The 27,761-nt window shown below is 37.1% G+C and overlaps 1 protein-coding gene across 1 annotated transcript; it reads left to right on the top strand.

Annotated features, from left to right (window-relative positions):
• Positions 1–1,031: 1,031 nt before the first annotated feature.
• Positions 1,032–26,517, top strand: LOC109096801 (protein dopey-2-like). Its single transcript, XM_042731491.1, has 39 exons — positions 1,032–1,247; positions 4,178–4,352; positions 5,544–5,725; positions 6,206–6,376; positions 7,120–7,309; positions 7,446–7,544; positions 7,666–7,789; positions 7,928–8,037; positions 9,692–9,803; positions 9,898–10,015; positions 11,026–11,145; positions 11,234–11,342; positions 11,427–11,636; positions 12,218–12,540; positions 13,319–13,704; positions 13,815–13,900; positions 14,316–14,513; positions 15,313–15,465; positions 15,546–15,646; positions 15,753–15,943; positions 16,603–18,271; positions 18,414–18,513; positions 18,911–19,078; positions 19,153–19,278; positions 19,376–19,510; positions 19,679–19,734; positions 19,961–20,065; positions 20,369–20,435; positions 20,618–20,771; positions 20,886–20,968; positions 21,260–21,369; positions 21,534–21,683; positions 22,548–22,609; positions 22,702–22,830; positions 22,940–23,076; positions 23,168–23,220; positions 23,296–23,430; positions 24,840–24,972; positions 25,104–26,517. Exons 2-39 carry the CDS (start codon positions 4,212–4,214, stop codon positions 25,347–25,349), a joined length of 6,942 nt encoding a protein of 2,313 aa, XP_042587425.1. The 5' UTR covers positions 1,032–1,247; positions 4,178–4,211; the 3' UTR covers positions 25,350–26,517.
• The last annotated feature ends 1,244 nt before the right edge of the window (positions 26,518–27,761 follow it).

Here is a 27,761-nt window from a genome sequence, read left to right on the forward strand (position 1 = left end):
TACTGAGAGCTTAACTTGTAACTCAAATTTAGACCAGTGTTTGCTGTGGAAAATATCTTAAGGTATATATATATATTTTTTTTTCCTGTAGATTATCTCATTGGGTTATTAATGCATTAGTGCGTTTGCTCATATAGCTTACTATATTATTTAATGTTATAAAAAAGTATTTTATGCTCACTTAAGCTGCATTTATTTGATTAAAAATACTAATGGATTAAAAACAGTAAAATTGTGAAATATTATTACATTTTAAATAACTGTTTTCTACCTGAACGTATTTTAAAATGTAATTTATGTCTGTGATGGCAAAGCTGAATTTTCAGTAGCCATTACTTCAGTCTTTAGTGTCACATGATACTTCAGAAAGCATTCTTATATCCTGATTTGGTGCTCAAGAAACATTTCTTAACATCAACTTTGAAAACCAAGAAACATTTTTTTTCTTTTTTTCAGAATTCTTTGATAAATAGAAAGTTCAAAACAACAGCATTTATTTATTTGTTTATTTATTTATATTTGCATTTAAAGCATAATTGCTGAATAAAAGTATTAATTTCTTCTTCGTTTTCAATAAATAAACAAATAAAAGTGAATGATATGCACCAAATAAATGTCACATTTATATAATGCTACATATCTGTCTGAGAGTCTCTCTGTTCATCTAGCCATGTTTTCAATTGATGTTCATTAAGCTTGTATGGTGTAAAACGAGGCCTTGATAAACTATGCTTCATAATCTGTCATGCGTTGTTATTATCACTAGTGCACTGATGGTCAGCCGCCTCAAAATGTGACAGCTTGGTGCAGGAAAAGTAAACAGATGACATCCTGGAAGATACCAACGAATGGGGTGAAGCTGGCAAAGAATGTAGCTCTCTAATAAATACCCTGTTTTCGCCCAGCACACTAAAACTGATACCAAATTCAATGTTATTACAGATAATTTATCTTTATTTAAACGAACTCTATATAATTTAGGCATGCAATAAAAGCGTATAATACTGTATGTCATCGCCGCGTGGTTCGTCCCCCTCCGCCCATCAGGAAGTGTACACAAATGAACTCTTCGGTGGAAATCAGCTGAGCGATTCAATTTTTGTTGGCTACAGCTTTGAATATTAATATGGCGTATCTGCCCTCTCTTGCGCTCGCCTTTTACTGTTTTTAAACTGCCGATTTATCTAAAATCGTAAGGTTATTTGGCACGAGACCCTGTGATCTGTCGACCATCCTGTTTTGCTGCAGTGAGTGAGTCATTCAGTTCTCACAATAACATCTGACGTTGTAGCCTAATGAATGTCATAAAAATTTAATGTGTAATGTATTGTACATGCTGTACTAATAGTATTTATGTAATCTAGGCTGTAGTTCAAAAATAAGATTTATATGTGGTGATGGATGCTGCATATTATTATCCCAGCAGTATGTGAAACGGGTTTTGTTAAAAATGTGTACTTCTTTAGTTTAATTTCATTTTATAATTTTTATTTAAATGCATTCAACCATCTAGCATAATGCCATTCCACGTCTATAGAAAATGTGCAATGATTAAAGAATGAGGATTTAATACTCTTCGAATAGCTTATGCATATTGGATATGATGTTCTGTGTGGTAGCCATGAAGCCACTGGATGCAACAAGGACAGATTTGAGTTGCATAACAGGTCTCTGTATGTTGTGTTGCTTCACTGTTGCTTGAATCAAACAGTTGCTCAAATATTGTGAAAGGAGTTTAGCAAAACCCCTCCTTTATATCTGCTGAAATGAAGGCCTAGGTATTTATCACATTCACATGTATATCCGTTTGCTGTACATTCCTCTGGCTCCCAGTGCACTGTTTACACTGGTATGCTTCTAAGAGGAGCACGATTAATGACCAGATCAATAGACCAATATCATTCTGTGCTTTGTACCATAAATGCATGGCCTCGGGAAGCTGGTTGTGTATATGCTTTGTAGAGTGGCTGACAAATCAATCCTGTCCCCTTGCTTTAGAAGATGGAGATTGTTCACAATATGTGGTGCATGAATTGAATACTGTAAATGGGCGATTTTACATGACATTTAAAATAACATTCAAACGTTTGTGGTCAATAAGATTTTTTTTAAGTAGTACTTTCATTGATAGAGTGAAGATTTACCTTTTGAAAAGGAACCGCCTCACTGACAAATTTTGTACCTTATTTTCTGAAAGTGTATCTGTAATTTTTAAGACATAAATAACATCCATCATCATTTTAAAAGCTTGCTGTTGCTTCCTTGCAGCCTTTTTAATGAGCTGCTGTTATAAAGACCGTAAGCTTCTGATGATATTAAGAACATAAGCCAGGATAATTGTGTAAGTGTTTGTGTTTGCTATATTGGCTTTGTGCCTCCCCCTGCTATACACAGAAACTCTTTGATGTGTGAATGAAGTGCAGGAGCTGAAATTAGTACTTGATATTTAGCAGCTTACTAATTGGACTGTAATGAGTCTAAATTCATCATGGGAGTTGTTTTGTACATTTCTGGGTGGTAAGAACAGAAAGCTGAACAGGTAGTATTAAGAGTACTGTTACACATGAATCAGATTGTTTAGGTGGGTTTGTGTTCAACAGGCACGTGTTTTGGGGCTTGCTTCTCTGTTAAATCCCCTGTAAATCTCTAGATTCCCATTTGATGCTCACAGCATCAGACTGAACAGATGTAAGTGTCACAGTGTGTGTTTGCATGCATGTATGTGTGTGTTTTCAGGGCTTTTATGACCAGACAGCTAACAGATGTCGCCATATCTAATCAGAGACCATAATCTATCTTATGCTGTCTGTTGGTTTTGGTGTGTGTTTATTTGTTATTGCCAACACAGAATAATGCAGATGCATTTTCTGCAGTTATTTTGTCAGTATGTCATTTGATTGATACTGGTTATGTTCAGAGTCAATGCTCTGCAATTATTATGATTATACTGACAGTGTAATCAGCCAATAATAGTGCTATGGATGCACTGACTCCTCTCGTGTGATTTGTTGCCGGTATTTTGCTGTTATCCCCTGTTCATGGCATGTATTAGAACCTCTGTGAGAACAGTGAGCTCAAGGGATGCAAAAGAGATGCTGTGTCCCTCTGTAATCCGCTGATGTCTCTGTTGGACAGTATTACTTTAGAAAAAATGAGTGGATTATATGCTACTTGTTTTGATTTATTTTTGTACTGTCATTTATTTATCATCCAGTTTATTTATTTTTTCAGGAGGCAGTGCCGCCCTTGAGAGAAGACACCCCTGATATGTGTACACTATCATTAAAGAGTTTTTTTTTTTTTTTTTTACGGAGAAATTGAGTACTGGAAATGGAAGATTGTAAATACATTTACTTTACATTTTGAGGTTCTTTTGCACTTTACCTGAATTAAAAAAAAAAAATCTGAAAACATTTCCACAAAAATATTTATTAGCTAAATAACAGTTTTTAACTGTGGTAATAACAAGAAATGTTTATTAAGCAGCATATCAACATATTTAGAATGATTTCTGAAGGATCATGTGACACTGAAGTCTGCAGTAATGGCTGCTGAATACATTCAATGATGGAAACTGACATTTTAAAGTGTTTACAATTACCTTTCTTATTATATCTTTAATCATATAACTCTAGTCTTAGTGAACATCAGAGGCTTACTGACCCCGAACATTTAAACGCAGTATGAATTGTTTCAGGCATGTGTTTACAACAATACACTCTGTTGCCATAGTGTCATGTTATAGCATTTATAGAAATTGTTCATAATTGAGTTGCTAGGGTTGCTTACTCTTCTTAGTCTGTGATTTCTAGGAACTGAATATGTCTTGGTCCTCTCTTTCTATTTACTGTACTAAATTTTTACCCATGTATTGGGCATGAGGTAAAAATCATAAGTCTTTTTGCTCAGAAAAGTGATAGCACACCTCTCCTTAATAAGTCACGTATGATTTGAAGTTATGTGTGCAGCACACAGTTTAATACTTAAGGTTAGTAGTTTGTTCAAACTCATACTTGCCTTAGTATGCACCACTGTAGCTATTAACCCTTTGTACACTTCTATTTAAGAAGATGTTTGTCATTAGCAGGATTTCACCCTACTTTGATGCCTTTGTTCCTTTGTGCACTCATGAGTTGTGATGCAGGATTTCTCCTGAGAAGTCTGTTTTGTTTCACAGACAGATGCTGAGCATGCTGGGACGTGACTGAGGCATGATGGATCCTGAGGAAGCTGAGCTTCAGAGTGACTACCGTTATCGCAGTTACGCAGCTGTCATCGAGAAGGCGCTGCGGAACTTTGAATCATCTAGTGAATGGGCCGATCTCATCTCCTCACTAGGAAAACTCAACAAGGTAAAGTCTGGAGAAAACAAATCAATACACTTAGGTTAGCATTCGCTTCAGTTGAAAAACAGTCAATATGAGCAACTTTTTAAAAACTCTTTCAGCTCTTTATTGATTCCTGTTCCTGCAGAGACAGTGTTTTATGTTTCAGAGAAATCAATTGATAAATGTCTTACCTATAGTTTCACATTAAACTAGTAGAGAAGCATTTTAGATTTTAAAAAGGCACACTTTGGCTTTACTTCCCTCTGCAAGTAGAGGAGGAAGTTTGCTTATTTCAGTTTAAGTTCGCTTTTTTAGAGAAGTGAGAGACTTTCCTTTATAATCTTCAGTCCTGTTGAATAAAGGCGTTGTTTATAACATTACTGCTTGACCACTTGATCACTCATGTTCAAAGTGCAATTGATTTGAATAAGTTGAACAGAACATGTGTAAACTGTCCTTAAGATTAGACCAATACTATACTTTTCATCTCAACCTTCTTCTTCCTCTTTCTTTTTTTCTAAACACATTTCCAAGTTTATGTGCAGATGTGAAAAACCTGTTGTCTTATTTAAATTTCTCTCTATCTCTCCCTATCCTTTACATGGCATGTGATTTTCTTGTTTGCTCAATGGGACTTTCCGGATATTACACGAGTTAAAAAAAACATGGATAGGAGTGATATCTATTAAGTTTTGTGTATTTGTTTCAAATATCTGGCATCTAACGTGATGCTATGATCAACAGTCTCCTTTTTAACACACTCAAAGTATGTTCACTTTGTATATCAGGTGACATTATTGATGGTATGTATTGTAAAAGGTTTCAAGAGCTGTGCGATAACAAACTAAGCCTAGTTCCTCCTCTGAGATCTTGTTGGTAGTTTGTTTGAAACCTGTTCAGCAAATGTGGTTGCTGAGTGAGATATGTGTTAAAGTGTGGAAAGCTTGTAGCTTAGATTGACAGTCATTTTTTTACTGATGTAATCAATCTACAATTAGCCTTGCTTTAATGGTAAAGTATGTGTATGTATGTGCAATCATTTTCAGCTATTTTATATAAACACCACCGTTAAAAAGTTTAGAGTCAGTAAAGTTTTTTAGATGTATATAGATACCTATAAAAAAAATAATTTAAAAACTTTGACCAGTCAGTATAATTTTGCAGTTATTTACACCATCCATCCTGCTCTGCTCTTCCATTCTTTGTGTTTCTCAGGCTCTCCAGAGTAATCTAAAGTACTCGCTATTACCGCGGCGGCTGATCATCGGGAAGCGTCTGGCTCAATGTTTGCATCCTGCCCTGCCCAGCGGCGTCCATCTCAAAGCACTTGAGACCTATGAGGTCATTTTCAAAATCATTGGCACAAAATGGCTAGCCAAGGATCTCTTCATATACAGGTTAGTGTCAATGATAAACACTGGGTGAATCCTACATAGAAATGTGTAGGTCATATTTCACCCCAAAATAAAAAAAAAGAAAATTAATACTTTTGTTTCATATTCATGACAAATAAGCACATTTACTGCATTCCTTTTTCCAAATGCAGAAAATGTTCACTTACATTAATATCAGCACAATTTAATGTTTTAATTATATTTTCTATAAATGTATTTATATATTTTTATATATATATTTTTCATTTATTATTATTTAATTAATTATTTTTAATTAATGTATTTTATATTATATTTCTAAGTGAATTAATAGTATCTTATAATAATATTAATGCATTTTTATTGTAATAATGAGAACTGAGACAAAATAGGCAAACACACATTTTGCATGTTTGAAATATTTAAAATATAACCCCATTTTGTTATTAGATTTTATGAGATTCACTTTCACGGGCAGTTATGGTGGTATTTGTGTGTATACAGCTCAGGACTGTTCCCATTGTTGGGTCATGCAGCGATGTCGGTGAAGCCAGTTCTGTTGACGCTGTATGAGCGGTACTTCCTGCCTCTTCAGAGGGCGCTGTTACCCAGCCTGCAGGCCTTTATCATGGGCCTACTGCCAGGACTAGAAGAGGGCGCAGAGGTCTATGAGAGGTGCAACTTAACACCAGACAATAAATGATTCTTATGGTGACACTCCAGAGATTTTATCCTAAACTTTATTAATATTTCAACAACATACTCATTATTGGATCCTGAACTACTTTGTCACTTTCACTACAACTGTGCCTCAATTAATCTGTAACCAATTTAATGTTAAGTGAGATTACATTGATTAACTTGGAGTAAAAGTATGCACTCTTATTGATCTTAAAATACAAGTTCTTGTGTCACTGTTATAAGTGGCCCAGCAACATTTTTAAATATTTTTGAATAAATTCTTTAAAATTAACTAAGCACATGGGATTTCTAAGCATTTTCATAAACTTAGATTAGTCTAGACATAAAGTTTGTCTGAGAATATGGTGGATGGTTGCCAACGTGGAAAGTCAGAAAAAAGGCAAGCTTTAAAAAAAAAAAAAAACATGGACTAAATATTGACTAATGTTATAAGTTATTGTTTGAAAGTATTGAAAATGTTTAAAACCCCATATTATTTAAACAATGTTACTGGAATAGATTCTGTCATTATTTGCTCACCCTCATGTTTTTCCAAACCCATATGAGTTTCTTTCATCTGTTGAGCACAAAAGATATTTTGAAGACAAAAATATGACATGAGTGTGAATAAATGATGACTGAATTTTAATTTTTGGGTGAACTATCCCTTTAAGAAAATGCTGTGTTATCATTACAACACTTATTATTGTTCTCTGCTGTCTTTCTTCCTGTCTCAGGACGGATGCATTGCTTGTGAAGTTGTCTTTGTTGGTGGGTCAGTCTGTGTTTTATGGGGCGTTGTGGGGTTCATTGCTTATATGTCCTCTGGTACGGCTCCCTGCCTCCCTCTTCATCGTTGCACACTTTGACCACTCAGTCACTCCTCGAGAACAGAAGTATATGCTTGGGACAGACCACAGACTAGTGGTGAGTGTGTACTCTACTTTACAGACTGTATTGTCATTTGGTTCAAATTACACATGGTGTCTAACTCTGACTTAGGTCTGTTGTTTTAAAGGAGTTGCGTAACTGAAATATACACCTCCCCATCTCTCTGCTCCAGGTGAAAGCTGTTTGTCTTGCCTTACAAGACTCTAATGTTCTGGTCCAGAGAAACATGCTGGAAATCCTTCTCTACTTCTTTCCCTTCACTACCTGCCAGGTTATCCTTCTTCTCTTTTTTTCTTTCTTTAATTCCATCTACATTTGTGTAACCAGTCATCACCCATAAACATGTCCCAGACCACCTGTGAAATATTTTATTAAAATAATCCTGTCTGTAGGATCCTGAGGAACGTGCAATTCCACTAAATCAAGATGAGATGATCAGTGTGGTGTCTGCTGCCTCACTCACCCTGCTCAGGAGAGATATGTCTCTGAATCGACGCCTCTATGCATGGATACTGGGTATCGCTGACAAATTTCCAGAAAATGACATAATACCACAGAAATATGGTTTCATAAAATAAATAGAATTTATCTATTAAAAGAATAGTAAGGCTCAAAATTGAAAAGTACTGAATGAGCGATTCTGTGTATTTTCAGGCTTGGACATCAAAGGAGGAATGGTGGCTGCAGACTCCAGTCGCTTTAACTCTGTGGAGGAATACACTGCATTCTACTTCAGTACACACTCCAGAGAATTACTGGTGCAGGTATAGAAGATAACACACTCACTCGACTCAACTCAAATTACATTACATAACAGCTTAGTCAATGTATCAAGTAGAGTTTTTCAATTAGAATTGCAGGGTCACACTAATTCTCGCTATTAACAAACCATTAACTATGACTTTTGTCTCAATAAACTCATAATTTGCTGGTTATTAATAATTAGTAAGGTTGTTGTTAAATTTCAAGGGGTCATATGATGCTTTTTTTTAAAGATCATTATTTTGTGTATTTGGTGTAACAGAATATGTTGACATGCTTTAATGTTCAAAAAACACATTATTTTTCAAATACTGTACATTATTGTAGGTCCTCTATGCCCTGCCTCTCCCAAACGCGTCATTTTCTACAAAGTCCCTCCTTCTGACAAGCGCAGTCTGCTCTGATTGGCCCAGTGCATTGTGATTGGCCAAACACTGCAAGCACTCGTCGGGAAATGTAATGCCCCTTTCCCTAATCACGAGCTTCATGTTTCAAAATAAATGTAAAGACAGTTAATAATGTCCTTAGTTTCACCGTCAGCCCGAAAGGGGAACAGAGTCGCGGGACACACACAGTGATGAAGTGTGTTTTCAGTTCATAAGCCACGGACGGTTAAGACAGCTGACTCCACTGTGTGACCCTGTCTCTCTCTCTCACACACACACACACGACGCGTAAAACTCCGCATTTCAACCGTCAATAGCAAATACTTAAACTAATAACAAAACATACTTACAGTAGCTGATTCAGAAGCACAAGACTCTCGTAGCAAAGTCAGAATTACCTCCTCTCCTAGGTTCACGAAACATTCGTCCATAAAATGGGTTGCTGTTCTTGTAAGTAATCTTAGAGATTCCTAAATGCATCTACTTTCGGAAGGCCAAATAAAGTGCTTTCGCCTAGAAACACACAGCATCTCCCTGACATGGCTGCTTCAACACTAACTGTGGTTACTGAGACCACACCTTCTTTCTTTGCGTGAACGTTTGGGCGGCATTACGCAAAAATTTCCACATAGTGACGTAGAGATGTGGGGGCATGTTAGAACAAGTCATTTTAGGGGGGTGTGGCAGGGTCTTAACTCTGATAAAGAATATCTCTTTGGATTTGAGACTCTAGTCCAGGGATCCTCAAATCTGGCCCACAAAATCCACTTTCCTGCAGAGCTTAGCTCTAACCCTAATCAGACACACCTGAGCATGCTAATCAATGTCTTCAGGATCATTAGAAAATCACCCGTAGGTGAGTTTGATCAGGGTTGGAGCTAAACTCTGCAGCAGATTGGCCCTCCAGGGCAAGATTTGAGGAACCCTGCTCTAGTCTTTGCAACTTTACAGATCTTCTTTATGCACCAAGAGCTTGTAACACTCCAAAGAGAAAGGAAAATTTGAAATCGCATTATATGACCCCTTTAAGTATTGGGTAGGATTAGGTATGTAGAATATGGTCATTCACAATGTGCGCTTTATAAGTACTTATAAACAGCCAATATGTTAATAATAGGCGTGCTAATAAGCAAATAGTTAATAGTGAGAATTGGTCCCTATACTAAAGTGTTACCAAACTGCAGTTCACATTACACATTCCCTGTATGTCAGTGTTTGCATTCTGTACATGCATAGTGAACACAGCTCATATTTGACATTTTGTTCATAGGCTGTGGTGAATATTCTGAAGCAGAAAGATATAGAGGCCAACCCTGACAATCTAATAGAGTATCTCAGACCGTTTCGCATCATCATTAGCCTGCTGGACAAATCTGAAATAGGTAAAGACACCCACACGGTTCAAACTGTAAAAAGCTTTACTTTTGATCTGTTTTACATAATTATTTATATATTTGCATTCTTCCACACACACAGGGCCATTGGTGTTGTCTGATGTGTTGCTAGAGGTGGTCAGAGCTTTTTACATCTACTGTAAAGTGATGTTGGGAGAGGACAATCTCAACTCCAGCCTCAGTGGCAGCCAACTCAACAGGTCAGAGAGAAGGAATCAATGCTCATTTTTTTCCCATAGCTTAACTAGTAGAGAATTGTATTAGCAACACCACTGTCATGGTTTTGATTACCAGAGAACACAAATAATGTCAGGGTCCAGATCTAATTCTACACAAGGGTTCAAAATAGAAGTAAAAACCTGCTTTAGTGAGTCAATGAGTGAGGGATAATGTACAATATCCCAAGTTAACCTGACATGGTGATCAGGCTTTTAATATCCTAAAGGGGTTTATTTTACAGTAATGTCTGCCTGACTGTACATTATCCCACATATAACTTGCCCATTTACCAAATAAATTTGAACTTTGTTTATATGTAGTTTCAGAGTGCTAAGAAACGTGAAACTATCACAGTGTTCAAAACTTGTTGTCAGGGATAACAGTCATATATCTAGTTTAATGGTTTATTATAGAAAAATATTTGACTGCAAAATGCTGCAATTGGCCAATCAGATCTAAACCCTGTTTGGACTCTAACATACTGAAGAAATGTATAATTTAAATTCGCTGTAAGTCAATATACACTACTGTTCAGAAGTTTGGGGTCAGTAAGATTTTTATTTATTTATTTTAAAGAAATTAATACTTTTATTTACCAAAGATGCATTACATTTATCAAAAGTGGCAGGTTGTTTACATTGTTCCAAATTTCTGTTTCAAATAAAAGCTGATCTTTTGAAATTTCTATTCATCAAAGAATCCTGCAAAAAAAAAATTATCCTAGTTTGCATAAATATATTAAGCAATACCACTAATTTATTAAATATATTAAAACAGAAAACAGTTATTTTAAATTGTAAAAATATTTTACAATATTACTGTTTTTATTGTATTTTTTGATCAAATAAATGCAGCCTTGGTGTACATAAGAAACTTCTTTCCAAAAGTCGTACTTACCCAAAACTTTTGAATGGTAGTAGAGATGTACAAAAAGAATTAATACAACAATGAATGCTGTTTCTGATTGTTCACTGTCTACTTATCTGTGCAGTAAAATCAAGGAGAACAAAAACTCCTCTGAGATCATAAAGACTGTCAATATGCTTGTGAGTGCTATGAGCAGCAATTATCTCTGGGACTACATGACAAGACATTTCCAAATTTGTCTCAGGTAAACACACACAAACTCATAATAAACAGCATTACATGAACATAAATGAGATGATGGGATGATGCCTATTATTATGTTTGTTTCTTAGCTCACTGCGTGATCCAGCTAGGAAGCATCCATCTAAAGACTGGAGTAGCCCTCCCTCAGTGACTGAGCTCTCGACACTCATTATCTTCCTGTTGGATGTTATTCCTTTGGTATGATCCGGTGATTCATCTTTGGAAAGATTTTACAAATTTTTGGTCATTTGGTCTTATTCCACTTCTTGGCTTTCTTATTAGGAACTCTATGCAGACATTCAAATGCATTATCTGCCACAGATGTTGGGCAGCATGCTGCAATCACTGCATAGTCACATGACATCCCTTAGCCTACAGGAGCTCATGCAGGCCATGAGAGCATGTTTTAAAGTGCTCAGTAAGATCCAGATGCCTGTGGCTTTTATGGACATGGAGGCAGAATCACAGACACAAGATCTGGAGCAAACACAGGTAAGATTGGTCAGTATTACTGTACGCTACCATCCAAAATTTGGTGGTTGATATAATTTTTTTTTTTTCATGTTTCTCTTATGATCACCAAGCCTGCATTTATTTTACTAAAGTAAAAACAGTAATATTGTGAAATATTACTACAGTTTAAAATAATTATGGCAAAGCTGTATTTTCAGCAGTCATTACAATCTCACATGATCCTTCAAAATTCACGACCAGGGAACATTTCTAATTATTATTAATGTTGAAAACAGTTGGGCTGTGTAATATTGTTGTGGAAACTGTGATACTTTTTGTGATTAATAGAAAATTCAAAAGAACAGCATTTATTTTAAAGATTTTTATAACAAAGGAACAGCCTTAAGTGTCACTTAATGCATCCTACTGAATAATAATAATAATAATAATAATAATAATAATAAAACATACTCACCTCGAACTTTTGAATGGTAATGTATATTTTTACCACTGCATTTAGTGTATCATTTTGATGATGAGACAATTAAAGTTTAAATGCCATTCATATTATAGTTTGGAAATGTGTGTTTTAAAAGGGCTCTATTTTTGTACAAATACAGATTGTGATGACAGGCAACACCAAAGTCAAGGAAAGTGACCAAGTGAATGGTAACCATGATGACATCTCCAGTGAGGGGGGTCTAAATGGACAGGAGACACAAGAGGCAGAGCCAGGTGTAGCTCCATACCCTCCTTTGCGCTCTGAAGACAGTGGATTAGGCCTGAGCGCATCTCCATCTGAACAGCACCTCCTACCAGGCCGTAATGGATCAGATGCTGCTTCTGATGTGAACCCTGAAGCAGAGGATGTGTGGAGAAGAGGAGGAACTATAGAATACATGTCCAAATGTGTGCAGGACATACTGGCATCTGTGATCACAAGGTAATTCAGTGTATACTGTGTGTGCCCAATATGCACATTTTCTATACGCATGAAATACTGAAATTACTTGGTAGATATGATAAAATGTGCTTGTACAACCAGAAAATACTGCAAGGAATAATATATTACAGAATGCAATGCACTTGAATTGACCTTCCATTTGCAGTGTGGTAAATGCACCAAAAGTGTCATTTTGCATATAATATAATTTGATTAAAAAGATGAAAATATTTGTTTTACTAATATAACTAGATAGATTAAATAAAATGCTACATAGTGAGGTCACTGCATTTTGTATTCATACTACTTTTTAAAAATAGTAAGCCGTAAACAGTGTTTATTGCCCAGTTTCTTGTAAGCAAGTGGTTTAGAACATTTTTGACTCCAAAAAGACTTCCAGTTTTTTATAATTTACTAGATAAGGATTATAAAGATTGATGATAAGGACTTAAAAATATATATATTTTTCTCAAAAATTCTACTCAATAAATTATTTTAAAGTTTGACATTACTAAAAAAATTATATTCAGTGCAAAAACCTTGATTCGTCTTTGTTTAAATGTTTTTAATAATCCCTCTTGGAAATTTGTTGAGGCCCTTAGAGGGCCCTGGCTCCCTGGTTAAAGATACTAATAGTATTCTTTTCTGGCCCTGCAACTAGCAGCATGCATGCTCACTGTATTTGCCCTTTTCTTTCTCTCTCTCTCTCTCTCTCTCTCTCTCTCTCTCTCTCTCTCTCTCTCTCTCTCTCTCTCTCTCACTCATGTTCATCTCTCAGGCATTTGTTAGATGTCATGGATCCAGAGAAGAAGAAACAGGAAGAAGCAAATCAGCTAGATCCTAATGCTTCCCCTAGAGGCAGTAAACGGTCTCCATCCAAACGGAAAGGCAGTCGAGACTTGGGTTTAATCAAAGACAGACTTGCTGAGTTCTTCAACCCTAGTAAACTGAGGATCCATGCCCTTCATGGGTCTTCTAGGGATGGAGGTAAAGACCACAGACCAGCCGAGCTGGAGTGGATGGGAAATTTCCAGTCAAAGAGTAAAGGGGAGATAACGGACTCGTGCCGCCAGGCCTTCACTGTGGTCTGCCAGCTTCTGCTGGAATGCACAACATTTCCCATCTATTTTACTGAGGAAGAGAACCAAGACCTGCACACATCTATATAAAAAAACACATGAAAAAAAAAAAAATATACCACACCTACACTAAAAACTTTTTTTTCATGCATCAAGCAACACAAAACACACATATTCTACCAAAAAAAAACTGAGTGTTTTTATCCTCAGGGATTGAGGGAACCCTTCCTGACTGGCTGAGGTCCTTGATGACTCTGTGTTGCCTGACGAAAGACTACCAGGTACAAGTTCATCATCTCATTCTCATGTCATTCCAAGGATATAGGACTTTCTTTTTTTAATGGAACATGCAAGATGATATTCTCAAAAACCTTGTTGTCTGTTATTACCACCTTTAATTTCTTTTTAAACATTTCCACACACTCCATCGTCTACCAATGTTCTTAGAAACAGTTAGTCCCACCCCCAAGCCCACACTATTGGTTGAGACAGAAGCTGATATTGTCAAACAAACAGAACAATGTTTTGATAGTGATGCACTGTTTATATTCAGGATCGTTGGCCTACAAATCGCTTACTTAGAGTTGCCTCTGCACAGTAGGACAAAGTATTTTGACATGGAAAAGTTACCTTTAATGGTTGCATTGCCAAAACTGAATCATTTTACAATAAATCTTTTCTTATATGTGTCTGTAGGTGCAACATGTTGCAATCTCCTCTTTGCTGGAGCTGATCAATCACTCTCAGTCGTTAGCTCTCGTCATTCAGGATAAAAATAAACGTTATAAGAACTCTGATGCAAACCCACTCAGCGGACAGCTGCAAATGGTCACCCTTCCTCCCATCTACCCAGCTGTTCTCAAAACTCTGGAGGATTCCACAGACTTTTACTTGGTAATACACATTATGAGTTACAAGTTGCATTTCATATAGCTTCATGTGTTTTGAATTTAAAAAATTAGTTCTGAGAAACGATTAATTGCGATTAATTGCATCCAAAATAAAAGTTTTTGTTTACCTCATATATGTGTGTATACTGTATATATCTATACAAATACATGCATGAATATATTTAAGAAAAATTTTAATTTTATATATTAAATATATTTATATATAATATAAAATATAAGAATATAAATGTATATACATTTAAATATTTATCAAATATATACTGTATGTGTGTGTATTTATATGTACATAATAAATATACACAGTACACATACATAAATTATGAAAACAAAAATTATGGATGCGATTAATCGTTTGACAGCACTAAAAAAAATATGATATATAAATGGCTAATTCCAGAGACATTAGAAGGGTCAGGAAATGCGCCGGATGTTTTTTATGATTTTGTGGAAGTCCTGCATTTTAGTTAATAGAACCAATTGCCCTTTTGATAGAGGCATCGCCTATTTCTTTTTATTCTGTGTAGGTGCATGTATGTTATCTGGACTACCCTGACTAGCATGATTTGAGGAATAAAAAACACAACATTTATGATAGTATTATGTACAAATTTTGTGCTAAATTTGCACATTATTGAAATTTAATATTGACTGGTTTAATTCAGTCTTTCTCCAGTCAAGCAGATAGTTGTACTAGTGTGCCTATCGTCTACATAAAAAATAGTTGCCTTTCTTAATGTGACATTTTTTTCTTCGCTTTAATTCTCTTTTTATTCCTCTTGTAGCGTGTATCTCAGGTTTTATGGGCTCAGCTGGACACGGAACGTAGAGAGCATCATGTATCTTGTGTGGAGCTCTTCTATCGGCTTCACTGCTTGGCTCCATCTGCATCCATCTGCGAGGACATCATCTGCTTGGGTTTACTCAGTGGAGACAAGGTACTGCATTTTCCTCATTTAATACATCTACACACATTTATAAACATTTATTAAAATGTGTATGTGTATGTGTGTGTTAGGTTGTGTGTCTGGAGGCACTCCACAGGTTCTCGGTTTTGTGGCACCTGACACGAGAGATCCAGACCAATCGCAGCACTTCTCTCAACCGCTCCTTTGACAAGTCATATACATATTTCTTATCTTAACTTTTGCTTACTTCAGTAATATTCTCCCATATTTTTGTGCCATATACACTTAGTGTTCACTATATCTTTCTGTTTTCTCAGGTCTTTGTTTGTGGTACTAGATAGTTTGAACAATCAGGATGGTAGTGTGAGTGCCGCAGCACAGAACTGGTTGGTGCGGGCTCTCTCCCTCAATGATGTGGTCCGTATCTTGGAACCGGTGCTGCTCTTACTGTTGGACCCCAGAACACAGAGATCACCCATACAAAGCATCAAACAGAATCTCTCTGTTGGTACGAAATCAAAACACACACATGCACACATACCAGATCACTACACACAGTGTTACCAAGTTACATTTTTAGGTCTGCAGTCTAAAAACTCAAATGAAACAAATTTATGTAATAAAAATTTGAATCAGTAATTAGCAATAAGAATCCATTTAAATTGTTGTAAGGCAATTATGAATTGAGGGTTCTCTCAGCCTCAGACGTCACACCCACGGACTGTTGGCTAAACGTCTGATGCATATGGCACACAAAATTGGATACACTTCAGGAGTTTTGAAGTCGACATCTGATTGGTTGAATTCTACAGAATTTCCGGAAAACATGTGCATAGCGTTCTTTAACATTCCAACTGTTATTGTGGGGACATTTCTATGCCCCAAACATGACACGGCACAAAACATGATTGGTTGGTTTACCTGTCAGTCATATGGCCTCTTGGGCATTCCTAGACCATTCAAATCGGCCAAGGTTCCCAGAAACGTCTAACATCAGTCTGAAGGTCTGGCTACGTGAGACTAATATGAAGTAAACTGTAATATACCACTATATCTAAAATAATGAATATAATAATGTGCACAAATAGCATTCAAGACTGAAAGCAATACCAAGAGTTCATTCTTGTTCTCGCTGTGGGGTCTGATTCTGCTGTATATGTGATTTAGGTAATTTAAAGGCACTGACCTGGAGAGACAGATCCATCACAAAAAGTGTTGGAGACAACATCACTCCCAGATGCCAAATAGAAGAAAGCCTTGACAGGCGCGTCACCATAGTAGACCGTGAAGCACTGTGGGCGGAGTTGGAACGAGATCCAGAACTAACACCTCCAGACTCCCCAACAATATCCCGGAGTGAGAGCGAAGAGACCGAGGGAGAGGATGAAGAAGTAGAGGAAGAAGAGGAAAGTGAACACACCGAATCTGCAGACACCAGTGGCACTCAGAACTCCACTGAAAACTCCAGCTCAAGTTCCGCCCCTTACTTGCAGCGCCATGGTGATGGTAGTGTAGAGGAGGAGGGTGTGGCCAACGGCCTGCAGAGGGTGGATTCAGAACGCACGCAGGTTTCGGATTCGCTCTCAAGTGATGAAGATGATGGTCAGTTGGAGGCTATGGCCAAGTCCCGGTTGCTCAAGCGTCAGCGGGAGAAACGTGAGGCAGTAGATTCGCTGTTCCGCCATGTTCTGCTCTATAAGCAGCAGTACGAGAGCAGCCGAATTCTCTATGCCTTCACTATTTTAGACACCATTCTCCGGACTAGTGCAGGGCCATTTGTGGAGGCTCTCTCCAGTACTTCTTTGGACTGCAGCTCCATTGCCCATCTCAACCTCATCCAGAACCTTCTGCAGAGGCACCGTCAGGCTCAGGATGGTGGCAGCTTCTATGGCCGATTGCAGACCTCAACTCCACCAAGTGGAGCCACTCCTGACCCATCCCAGCCAGCATCTTCTCCTCTCCATTCACCATCTTCTCCTTCCTCTCCACCAACTCTCTTGCTAGAGCTACTCACCTGCCTGTGTATGCATTATCTCCGCTCTCACTATCCCTCCTATGCTAGCGTTCCCACTCGCCAACTCCAGGCAAATCGGGAGGTCCAGGTGAAAAGCGTGGAGGTGCTGACAGAGTTGATGATCCAGTTGGTGAGAGTGGCCCAGCAAGCTCAAATCGGGGAAGCAAAGGGAATTGCTAGCTTGGAGGCGGTGCGCAACCTTCTTTGGGGCTACAAGGTGCAACAATACGTCCTTCTAACACTTTCCGCCTCCATGTATGTCTGCCAGAGAGCTGATCGGCCAGAACAGCACAAATTGCCTGAAGAAGACCAAGGAGGAGATGAAGGGGAGATCTCAGAAGAAAGCCTGATCAACTTTGGGCGGGATGGGATCTGGGCTGAGCACCCACTTCAGATTGCCCTACTGAAGCTTTTGAAAGTTCTTATTGTATTGGAGCACCACGTGTGTCCACCACACACCAAAGCACAAGATCATGATCAAAGCAATTCCAACCAACAGCGACATGCAGAACCACCATCTTCAGCCTTGGCTCGAGAGTGGCAAACAGCTGTGATGTTCCAGCAGTCCATCAAAGCAGTGCGTTACGTATCCAGTCAGCCTATCACCGCTCAGGGCATGTTTGTGTCAGCAGCAGCCCGAGCTTTGCACCCGCAGTATGGCTGTGCCATGCACCCAGCCTGGGTGACTCTGCTTTGTGAAGTGTTGCCATATCTAGGACGATCACTGGCCATCATTGTATCTCCCATAATCGCCCAGATCTGCAGGAACCTGGATGAGCTTGTTAAACAGCACGAGCACGATGGAATCAAAGCTTCACACAAGTAAGTAATGTGTGTGGTTGTTTGCATTTGTGTGAGAGTGGGTGCACATTAAGTGTTGACCAATGAGGTGTCAGTAAATACTTTTTGTTGTTTTATTGCAACTATAGCTTGAATTCAATGTATATTTCGTTGTTCTCTTTAGTAGTACCTTAAAGAGGGAGAACATAGCGCCTGACTATCCTCTGACACTCTTGGAAGGACTGACCACTATCACACACTATTGTCTTCTAGACCACAAAAAAGTAAGACATAAAAGCACCTGCAAAAGCAAATAGTGATGGATCCTGGCAAAGGTGACGTGGACATTCACCTAGGGAGCCTATCATACATTCACACTGACAGTGATTCATTTCTGAAGGTCACTACGTAACTTTCATGTTGGTTGCTACAGCACTGTATAGGTCTATTTGCAAAAACTGTCTGGAGTTTGGCATATCACTGTCAGTGTGAACGAATCACATTATAAAATTCAACCAAATACTCTCCTTTTCCTAATATACATCCACTGACATACAGTTGTAGTTGCAAACAAGTCTGATCTTGCCATGGGTATCAGAAATGGCAGGATTGCCACTGAAACTTCAAAACACTAATGTGACTTTTGTTTTGTTTTTTGTCTTGTCTTGTCATTTTTTGTAGACTGCAGGCTGTGATGTTCCAGACCTACGAAATGCTAGCAATGCCATTCTGGAGGAGTTTCCGCACATGATTAGCAGCATGGCCTTACTCTGGGGTGTGGTCAAGGGCTGTGACTCCACCCATGGCAGCAGAGCCTCACCCACCTCTGTGTATTTTAAAGGCACAAAGGTATATTTGATACAAGATGTTGCTGTATTGTTGTCCTCTTAGTGGTGCCAATCATGTGTTTTTGTTCTCTGCAGATCTTGAGGCAAAAGGTTCTGGAGTTCTTGATGCCACTGACTCATCAGTTTGGGGTGCAGGTCATGGCCTCTGTGGCCGCCGTATGGAGTAGCAGGAAGAGTCGCAAAAGACGTTCCAGAAACAAGGTGAACAATAGATATCAGAATCCAAAAATGACATATCATTCAGTAGGTGTCTGGAATTATGTTTTTAAATTTTGTGTGTTTGTGTACGCATGCATAGATTTTACCAGATGCTAGTGATTCTCAAATGACCTTGGTGGATCTGGTGAAGGCACTAAACACACTCCGTACGGACACCATACTGCAGCTCATCAGAGAAGTAGTGAAGAAACCCCATCAGATCAAAGCAGACCAGGTACTGCACGCACACATTTACATAGCAGTCTAAATGGTGACACTCCATATAAACATCTTTTGTTTTAATAACCCTAACCCTAAGAAAAAATTCTCTGCATTTTCATAATAAAAAAAAGGTACATTTACCAGTAGATTTATTAATGTTTACTCTCTTTCTCATTATCAGAAGACTGCATTAGTTGACATTCCAATGCTACAGTTTAGCTATGTCTACATTCAAAGGTAACATCATTCTCATATTTTAATTGTACCTTATATTATTTGCTATCATATGACGTTATTTACTTTAAAATGACCAAAGTCTAGTGAACTGTTGCAATCTAATTCAAGCCTAAAGTTAATGCTACTTACTGTTTAATGGAAGATCCACCTTTGACTATATTCTTGTACAAGGTGAATGTTTTTAGTGCAGTATTGATGGAAATGTCCTATATGGTCTTTTTTGCAGTCTCAGTGCTCAAGCTCTTCAGGAGAACATCAATCCTCTCCTCTGTCTGCTCAGAGAATCTGTCCAGCTTAATCTCGCCCCTCCTGGACACTTCTTGCTCCTCGGGTAAATAAAATAATGTGGTCACTATTACGTTTTCTCATACTTAGGTTCAGATATTTGAACAAACCCTAATCTTAAATATTAACTTCTGGTGCATAACATGTCCTGGACTGTTTGGTGCCAGTACAACCAGTGCAAATAGACCAGTATGAAACTGCCTAGTCGTCAGATGCAACATTTCAAGAAGGCGGCAGCCAGAAAACTCTTTTAGAGACCTCTTATTAATTACATGAAACAATTGTTAGATATTATTGAAAGGTAAAACATCTTTTGAAACTCCAATCTTTGTTTATTTTACTATTGCAGCATCCTTAATGACTGTGTAAATAGACTTCCCAATATCGACAACAAGAGGGATACTAAAGAACTGCAGGTAAGACTGGTACAGTGAGAGACAGCAAAACCAGTATTGTGTTGATATAGTGAGTGAAAACTAAAAGTTTAAACAGACATGTCTTGCTGCTTATTGTCTGAATTGCTAAGCAGGAGAAAAACATAACCCAACATATTTATTTACCAACCTGTTAAAATACATAGTAATTGTACTCTCAACAGGAAGTGAGCCAACGCATACTAGAAGCGGTGGGAGCTGTTGCTGGCTCGTCTCTTGAGCAGACTAGCTGGCTGAGTCGTAACCTGGAAGTGAAAGCACAGCCTCAAGTCTGTCTTCAGGGAGATGAAGATGATCATGATGGCAACGAGTCTGAGGGTAAACCTACACTGAAATACATGTGCTTTTAGTAAAATGCCAATTGCTGACAATTGCAGATATAATCTGAACAGAGGCAGTATTAAAATGTACTTTGTTGTGTCTTTCTCTCAGAGTGTGCAGGCCAGGGCAATGCTATGGTGTCATCTTCAGCACCATCTGTATTCAGTGTACAGGCTCTAGTTCTGCTTGCTGAGGTAAGAGACAAGAAGAAATGCACACACGCAGGGCTCCAGATTGTAACTGAATGGAATTTGTAGCAATACTGGGGAAGGGAAAAAGAAAAACAAATTTAATTGCCATTAATGCAAAATGATAAGCAATACAGAAATAATAAGAAAATATAATTGTGTTAATTAAATTATAAAGTGCAGTTGTTTATTGAATTTAATTTATGCTGATGTGATTAGAAAAAATCGACAGGTATCAAGAATTTCAGCATTTCAACAGATAAACAGTGTGTTCTCATTTGTGCTAATTATTTGTAGGTTCTGGCTCCTCTTTTGGACATGGTGTATCGCAGTGACGAGAAGGAGAAAGCCGTGCCTCTTATTTCCCGTCTTATGTATTACGTTTTTCCCTATCTAAAAAATCACAGGTAAGTATGCCAAAGATGCGCTTCAGTTGAAAACTTGTGATAGTGATTAGTGTTAGTAAAAGCTTTAATCTATTCATTGTTAATTTGGCAGTGGCCATATGTATAAATATATATGGCAGTTTTCATTTAGAACTCATACTCATTTGTCAATTTGTATCTCTCAGTGCCTATAACGTGCCCAGTTTCTGTGCGGGTGCTCAGTTGTTGAGCAGTCTGAGTGGATATGCCTACACTAAGCGAGCATGGAAGAAAGAGGTGCTGGAACTCTTCATGGACCCAATGTTTTTCACAATGGAGTCCTTGTGTTCCTGCCAGTAAGATACACTTACACAACATTCTAAATTTTCAAGGCATGCTGATAATGTCAAAATGGTCAAATATTGCTCAAATAATTTTCCTAGCCTATGCTCAGTGCTCACCAAGGCTGCATTTATTTGATCAAAAATACAGTAAAATCAGTGAAATATTACTACAATTTATAATAACTGTTTTCTACTCCATGATATTTTGAAATGTAATGACAAACCTGAATTTTTTTTAGAAGCCTTTACTCCAGTCACATGATTTAGTACTTAGTTATTAATAATTTTTCTAATTAATATCAATGTTAAAAATAGTATTTGCTGTTAAATATTTTTGTGAAAAACATGATTGTTTTTCAAGATTATTTGATGAATAGATATAAAATAAACAAATAAAAATGTATTTGAAATGGTGATCTTTTGTAACATTATGAATGTCTTTATTGTTACTTTTGTTCAATATAATGCATCAGTGCTGAATAAAAGTAGTCAGTACTGTTCTTTTTTTATTTATTTAAAATAACCCAAACATTTGAATGATGGTTTATCACAGTTTCCACAAAAATATTAAGCAGCAAAAACTGTTTTTTAACATGGATGTGCACCAAATCAGTGTGTTGGAATAATAAATAAAAGATCATTTGACACTGAAAACTGTAGTAATGACTGCTGACAATTCAGCTTTGCCTTCGCAGGGATAAATATTTATATTAAATATAAACTATATTTAAAAAAATATATATTTAAATTGTACTAATATTTGGCAATATTACTGTTTTAACTGTATTTTTGACCAAATAAATGCAAACAATAAACAACTAAAGCAAGAGTCTGATGTTGATGTTGAAGCCACTAAACTCACATATTGTGCTTTAGCTGGAGATCCATCATAGACCATCTTCTGACTCATGAAAAGACAATGTTCAAAGACTTGATGAGTGAGTATATGTACATTCTTTTGCATTAGTTATTTTTTGTATGATCAGTGTATTGACTTGTATTGCGTGTGTTCATGTTGTACCATGTGCAGGCATGCAGAGCAGTTCTTTAAAGCTCTTCAACAGCGCTGAGCAGAAGCCTATGTTACTGAAACGACAGGCTTTTGCCATGTTTAGTGGAGAGAATGACCAGTACCACTTCTATTTGCCTCTCATACAAGGTATCACTCAGTCTGTGTGGAAAACAAATAAAGGTTTCTTGTAATGTCCTTTAGTAATGTACAATAGCAAAATGGCCAGCTAACACTTTCTTTATCAAATATATTCTAGAGCGTCTAACAGAGAACCTGCGTGTGGGACAGATCCCATCAGTGTCAGCCCAGATGTTCCTCATGTTCCGTGTTCTCCTGCTGAGGATCTCACCACAACATCTCACCTCTCTCTGGCCAATCATGGTCACTGAGCTGGTAAGAAATATGCTGCACTAAGAGTATTTGTTTTTTGGTTGTTTTGCATGTTATTTCTGGGTGCAGTTTGAATATTTGTTTAATATTTCAGATACGCATTTTTAACCGCCTTGAGAAGACACTACTGGATGATAAAGTTTCAAAGTGAGTCTTCCTTTATGAAAAATGCTGTATATATTTTGGGCCTTCATTTAAAAAATATATATCTTTCTGTTTCAGGAGTAAATTGCGGGGTGGCAATGACAAGAATGGTCTGCTCTTCCCTCAGGCAGAGCTGGACATGTATCTGTCAGCCTGCAAGTTCCTGGACACCGCTGTGTCCTTCCCTCCTGAGCACATGCCTCTGTTTCAAATGTGAGACTCCAGTGAACTGTGTGTTTGCATGTTTGGCACCGCTTACTTTTGCAATAGCAGTGATAAAAAAGAAAACATTTCTATGAATTGTCAAATTTTAGTTTACTTAAACTTCTTAAGAGCAGAATCAGTGGTTGGACATTTTCTAATGGCCACATGAGAAAACATACACTACTGTTCAAAGTTTTGGGGGTCAGTAAGATTTTTATTTTTTTTATTTTTTTTCAGCAAGGATAAATTAAATTGATTCAAAATGAGAGTGAATACATTTTTAAATGTTTGAAAATCAAACAAATGCAATTCTTTCAAAGTTTTTATTCATCAGATAATCCTGAAGTACATTAAATTAAAGTACATCATGTTTTCCACAAAAATATTAAGCAGCACAACTATTTGCAGTATTGATAATGGTAATAAATGTTTCTTGAGCTCCAAATCAGCCTGTTAGAATGATTTCTGAAGGATTATGTGACACTGAAAACTGGAGTAATGGCTGCTGAATCACAGGAATAAATTACATTTTAAAATGTAATAATATTTTACGATACTACTGTTTTTATATGCAGCTCTGGTGAGCATAAGATGCTTATCTTAAAAACATTTAAAAATCTTATCAAACCCAAACATTTGGTGGTAGTGTATGTAAGACTTAAAGGGTTAGTTCACTCAAAGATTACAATTCTGTCATCATTTACATCATTTACATCTTTTAAAGCCACTATTTTTCATACAGTGAAAATGGTTTAATTTTACTGCCAAAATAACCCCAAAAATCACCATTTACGTTTATACGACTGTGTGCTAAATTCTAAGCTTTCTGTTGGAAAATATTTCAGACTTGAAATACAGCACACAATGTGTTTGTGTGTGTGTGTTTGTGTGTGTACTTGTTTATCCTAAATTGTGTGGACCAAATGTACCCATAAGGATAGTAAAATGTGAACTTATTGACATTGTGGGGACCAGCCTGCGGGAATTTTTTTTTTTTTAATAAAAATAGTAAATGATGTTTATCTGAAAGTTTAACAATTCAAACTGGTTTACTGTAAGGGGTAGGTTTAGGGTTAGGGTTGGGGTTAGGGGATAGAAAATACTGTTTGGTCAGTATAAAAATAATAGGGTTAGGGTTAGGTTAGGGTTAGGTCTATGGAAAGTCCCCACAATTCATAGAAACAAACGTGTTTGTGTGTGTGTTAGCTCTTTTACATTTTTAACCTAAGTGGTCTGTCATAGTTGCCCCAACATTGACAGCTATCATTAAAGGTCAATAGGTTCCCTCTTACTTCTAGGTGACCTTTAATGCCTGACCCAACAAAAATGGCTTCTGATCTGCTCCATACCGTAAAATTCACTGTTCATGATCTGTCAATATCTGAGCTTTATGTATGTATGTATTTGTTTGTTTGCAGGTATCGCTGGGCTTTCATTCCTGAAGTAGATGTCGACCATTATGATGGACCAGGAAACACTCTGCTGGAAGGTGAACAAGAGTGTAAACCTCATATTGTTAGGATACTGGATGGAATAAACCGACGCTATGGGGTAAGATCTCTATGCACAGAAACACATGCTTCAATGTATCTGTGAAAGAGCACCAGTGAACCAGTAAATTTGGTGCTTTTCCACAAATAGACCCAATTATCAGCTTGTAAATATCTTGAATGTGTGTTCAGGAGCTGAATGGAACAGCTGGAGAGTCAAGCACAGATCGAGTGGAGTTTCCTCTGCTCACAATACGTTCTCTCTGCTCTATCGTGGATCTCGTGCCATTCTTCAGCACCCTGTGCTGCTCTTTTAATGGCTCCTCCACACTCCTCCCGCACTATGCCGCCGACTACCCACCGCCCAGTAGTGATCAGGTCATGAAACGCCTAGAGCACATCATTGAAGGAGAGTTCCTCGATGGACTGGACAGTTAGATAATAGATCACATTCTAATCTTAAAATGCTTTGCTCAACTTCTGTAATTGCTTTTGTAATTAATGTAATTGGTTTCTCTTTGAAGACAAAAGTGCAATGAAATTTCTTTGTAGCATATTAGCTTACATGAAATGTATAAAGGACCATGCTAATTTTCGTGTTATAATCTTAATCAATGCACGTCAAGTTGTTTAAGGTCTCTAGAATGTTATGACCATTCTGAGTCATACACGCTGTGAATGTATATCTTCTTTGTATTTTAATCTGGCTTAAGGCGGGCACATTCCATTACTGTTTGTTTCTGAATGAGCCACATGAAAGATTATGTGGCCATGTTTCATTGGCCATAATGGTCAAAACAAACAGTTAAAGCATTTATTGATAGATTTTTTTTTACTTGTATGTAGGGCTATTAGTCATTTGACTTGATATCCCTTTGCAGTATTTTCTTTCTCTGTACTTTCTGACCTCTGTTTTTTTTCCTGCATGCTCATCTATCTGTTGGGAAATATTGACAATGTAAGTTGTTTATCGTCAAGTGTCAGTTTGTAAGACTTTCTGTTGCATTCTGTGTCTTTTATTCAGCTATGTTTCTCCACTCACTTTAAATTAAAGATAATATGTGGATATTGAATGTCTTCTTTTCTGTGTAGAGTCAATACTCTGTTAATATTTACAGCAAAGGAATTGTAATGCACATTTTTATTCCTGTACCCAAGTGAATGTTTGTGATCCATGTTTGTTTTTCATTAATTGTAGGACCTCAAGGACGTTTTTATGCTATTGCTTTCATTTTAGAGTGCACCTGATTTGACAGTTATAGTCTTAGTCTCAAATGTTACTGCTAGTTTACTACCTTGGCCTTTGACTGAAGTGCCTAAAAATAAATGCTCTAGTTATGAAAGATCTTTGCTTGTTCTGTAGTTGTTATATGCAATATAGCAACTACAAATAAGCTTCAAATAAGAAGCTTATTTTCCCATTAATTTTACTGAGATGATAGCAGAATTAATGGCACTAAGACGTCCACAGCCTCACTCCATGTTATTTAGTGCTTCTCTGGAATGTTGTCAATTTTATTTTTCTTGAGGAAAAATGTTAATGCTTACAAAAGTGATTTATTTTATGCGTATGTTCTGCACATTAATAAATTATCCCTGAATGAGAGTGTTTGTGGCTTTTTTGTCTGTCCTTAAACCGGCCATTTTAGACTGAAAATTTGTAAGTTTTGAATTTTTAAGCTTTTTTACTTATAAAAAAAGGCTAAATGTTCTTAAAAAATAAAGTCACACTACAGTCAAAAATTATCACCATGGGAAATGAATGGAAAAACAAAAATATAGAGCGATTTTTGGGGGTATATCAGCCATGATAAAGTAGACTGATAATGCCTAAATATATATCCAAATGCAAAATATAATAAAAAAGTAAGTAAAATAATTTAAAATAAATATGTGATGTCTACATTGTCATTGCATTTATTTAGTGAGTGGCCATAAAAAACAGGACTGTGAAAAGCCAGCTTTTTCACAAAATAAGGCAGGGTGAGTACTGCTTTCTCCAGTGTGAAGTCAGGAAAGAATTAGGCACATCAAGCACAATTTACAAGCAAGCTCAGAAACAAAATAGGCTTTGTCAGAGGATTTTGATGTGAGAGGACATCAGGGGATGGACTTTTTCCACTGTAGGAAGGTTTAAAATTAAAATGCATTACAATGGGGCTGTTTGAATACTTGAATCTGATTTGCTAATTAAAGTTCTAAAGCATGCAAATCATAGATACACATACATATCTATGATGAAAATATTGACTGCATTACATGTCACTTCGCGGTCTTTACAGCCTACAACAGCACCAAACCCCAAGCAAATAAATATAGTAAACGAGGATAAAAATGACAAATTATTTCCATGTTTTTGCCACAAATTTACGTTTTATCAGGTACCCCCACTCTCCCTCCCATACAAACATGGACACATGCACAGAAACGTGTTTTCTCTTAAGATTTTTTCAGGAAAATAGTTTAGCAAAAAGCTGCATGATATTTCTCACTAGCGAGAAAATACGCTGCTACTCTTGAATCTTACAGTTTCGATATTACTAGAGCCGCTGCTGCCGAATTACTTGTGGATTATTGTGATGTTTTTATCAGCCGTTTGGACTGATGACACCAATTGATCTCAGAGGATCCATTTCTCCAAATCTGAAGAAATAAACATTATCCACAACTTCGATGGCCTGAGGGTGAGTACATTTTCAGCAGGTTTTCATAATAAACAAATCCAAAATAACAGTATTTTAATGCAAATAATCAAATTGTCGTGAATCCGGTCCCTGTTGTTCCTCCCAGTCGCCATCAGAGGGCTCCATTATCCCTGTCTAGGCCTGCGTCCCAATGTTCATATTGTCC

Source organism: Cyprinus carpio, chromosome B9 (genome assembly GCF_018340385.1).
Source record: "Cyprinus carpio isolate SPL01 chromosome B9, ASM1834038v1, whole genome shotgun sequence".
NCBI classification, from domain to species: domain Eukaryota; kingdom Metazoa; phylum Chordata; class Actinopteri; order Cypriniformes; family Cyprinidae; genus Cyprinus; species Cyprinus carpio.

Coding starts and splice junctions, on each gene's coding strand:
- LOC109096801 (XM_042731491.1), top strand. CDS start 4,212: ATGATGGATCCTGAGGAAGCTGAGCTTCAGAGTGACTACCGTTATCGC. Junction 10,016..11,025: donor AGTGGCAGCCAACTCAACAG/GTCAGAGAGAAG, acceptor TTATCTGTGCAG/TAAAATCAAGGAGAACAAAA. Junction 18,272..18,413: donor GGAATCAAAGCTTCACACAA/GTAAGTAATGTG, acceptor TGTTCTCTTTAG/TAGTACCTTAAAGAGGGAGA.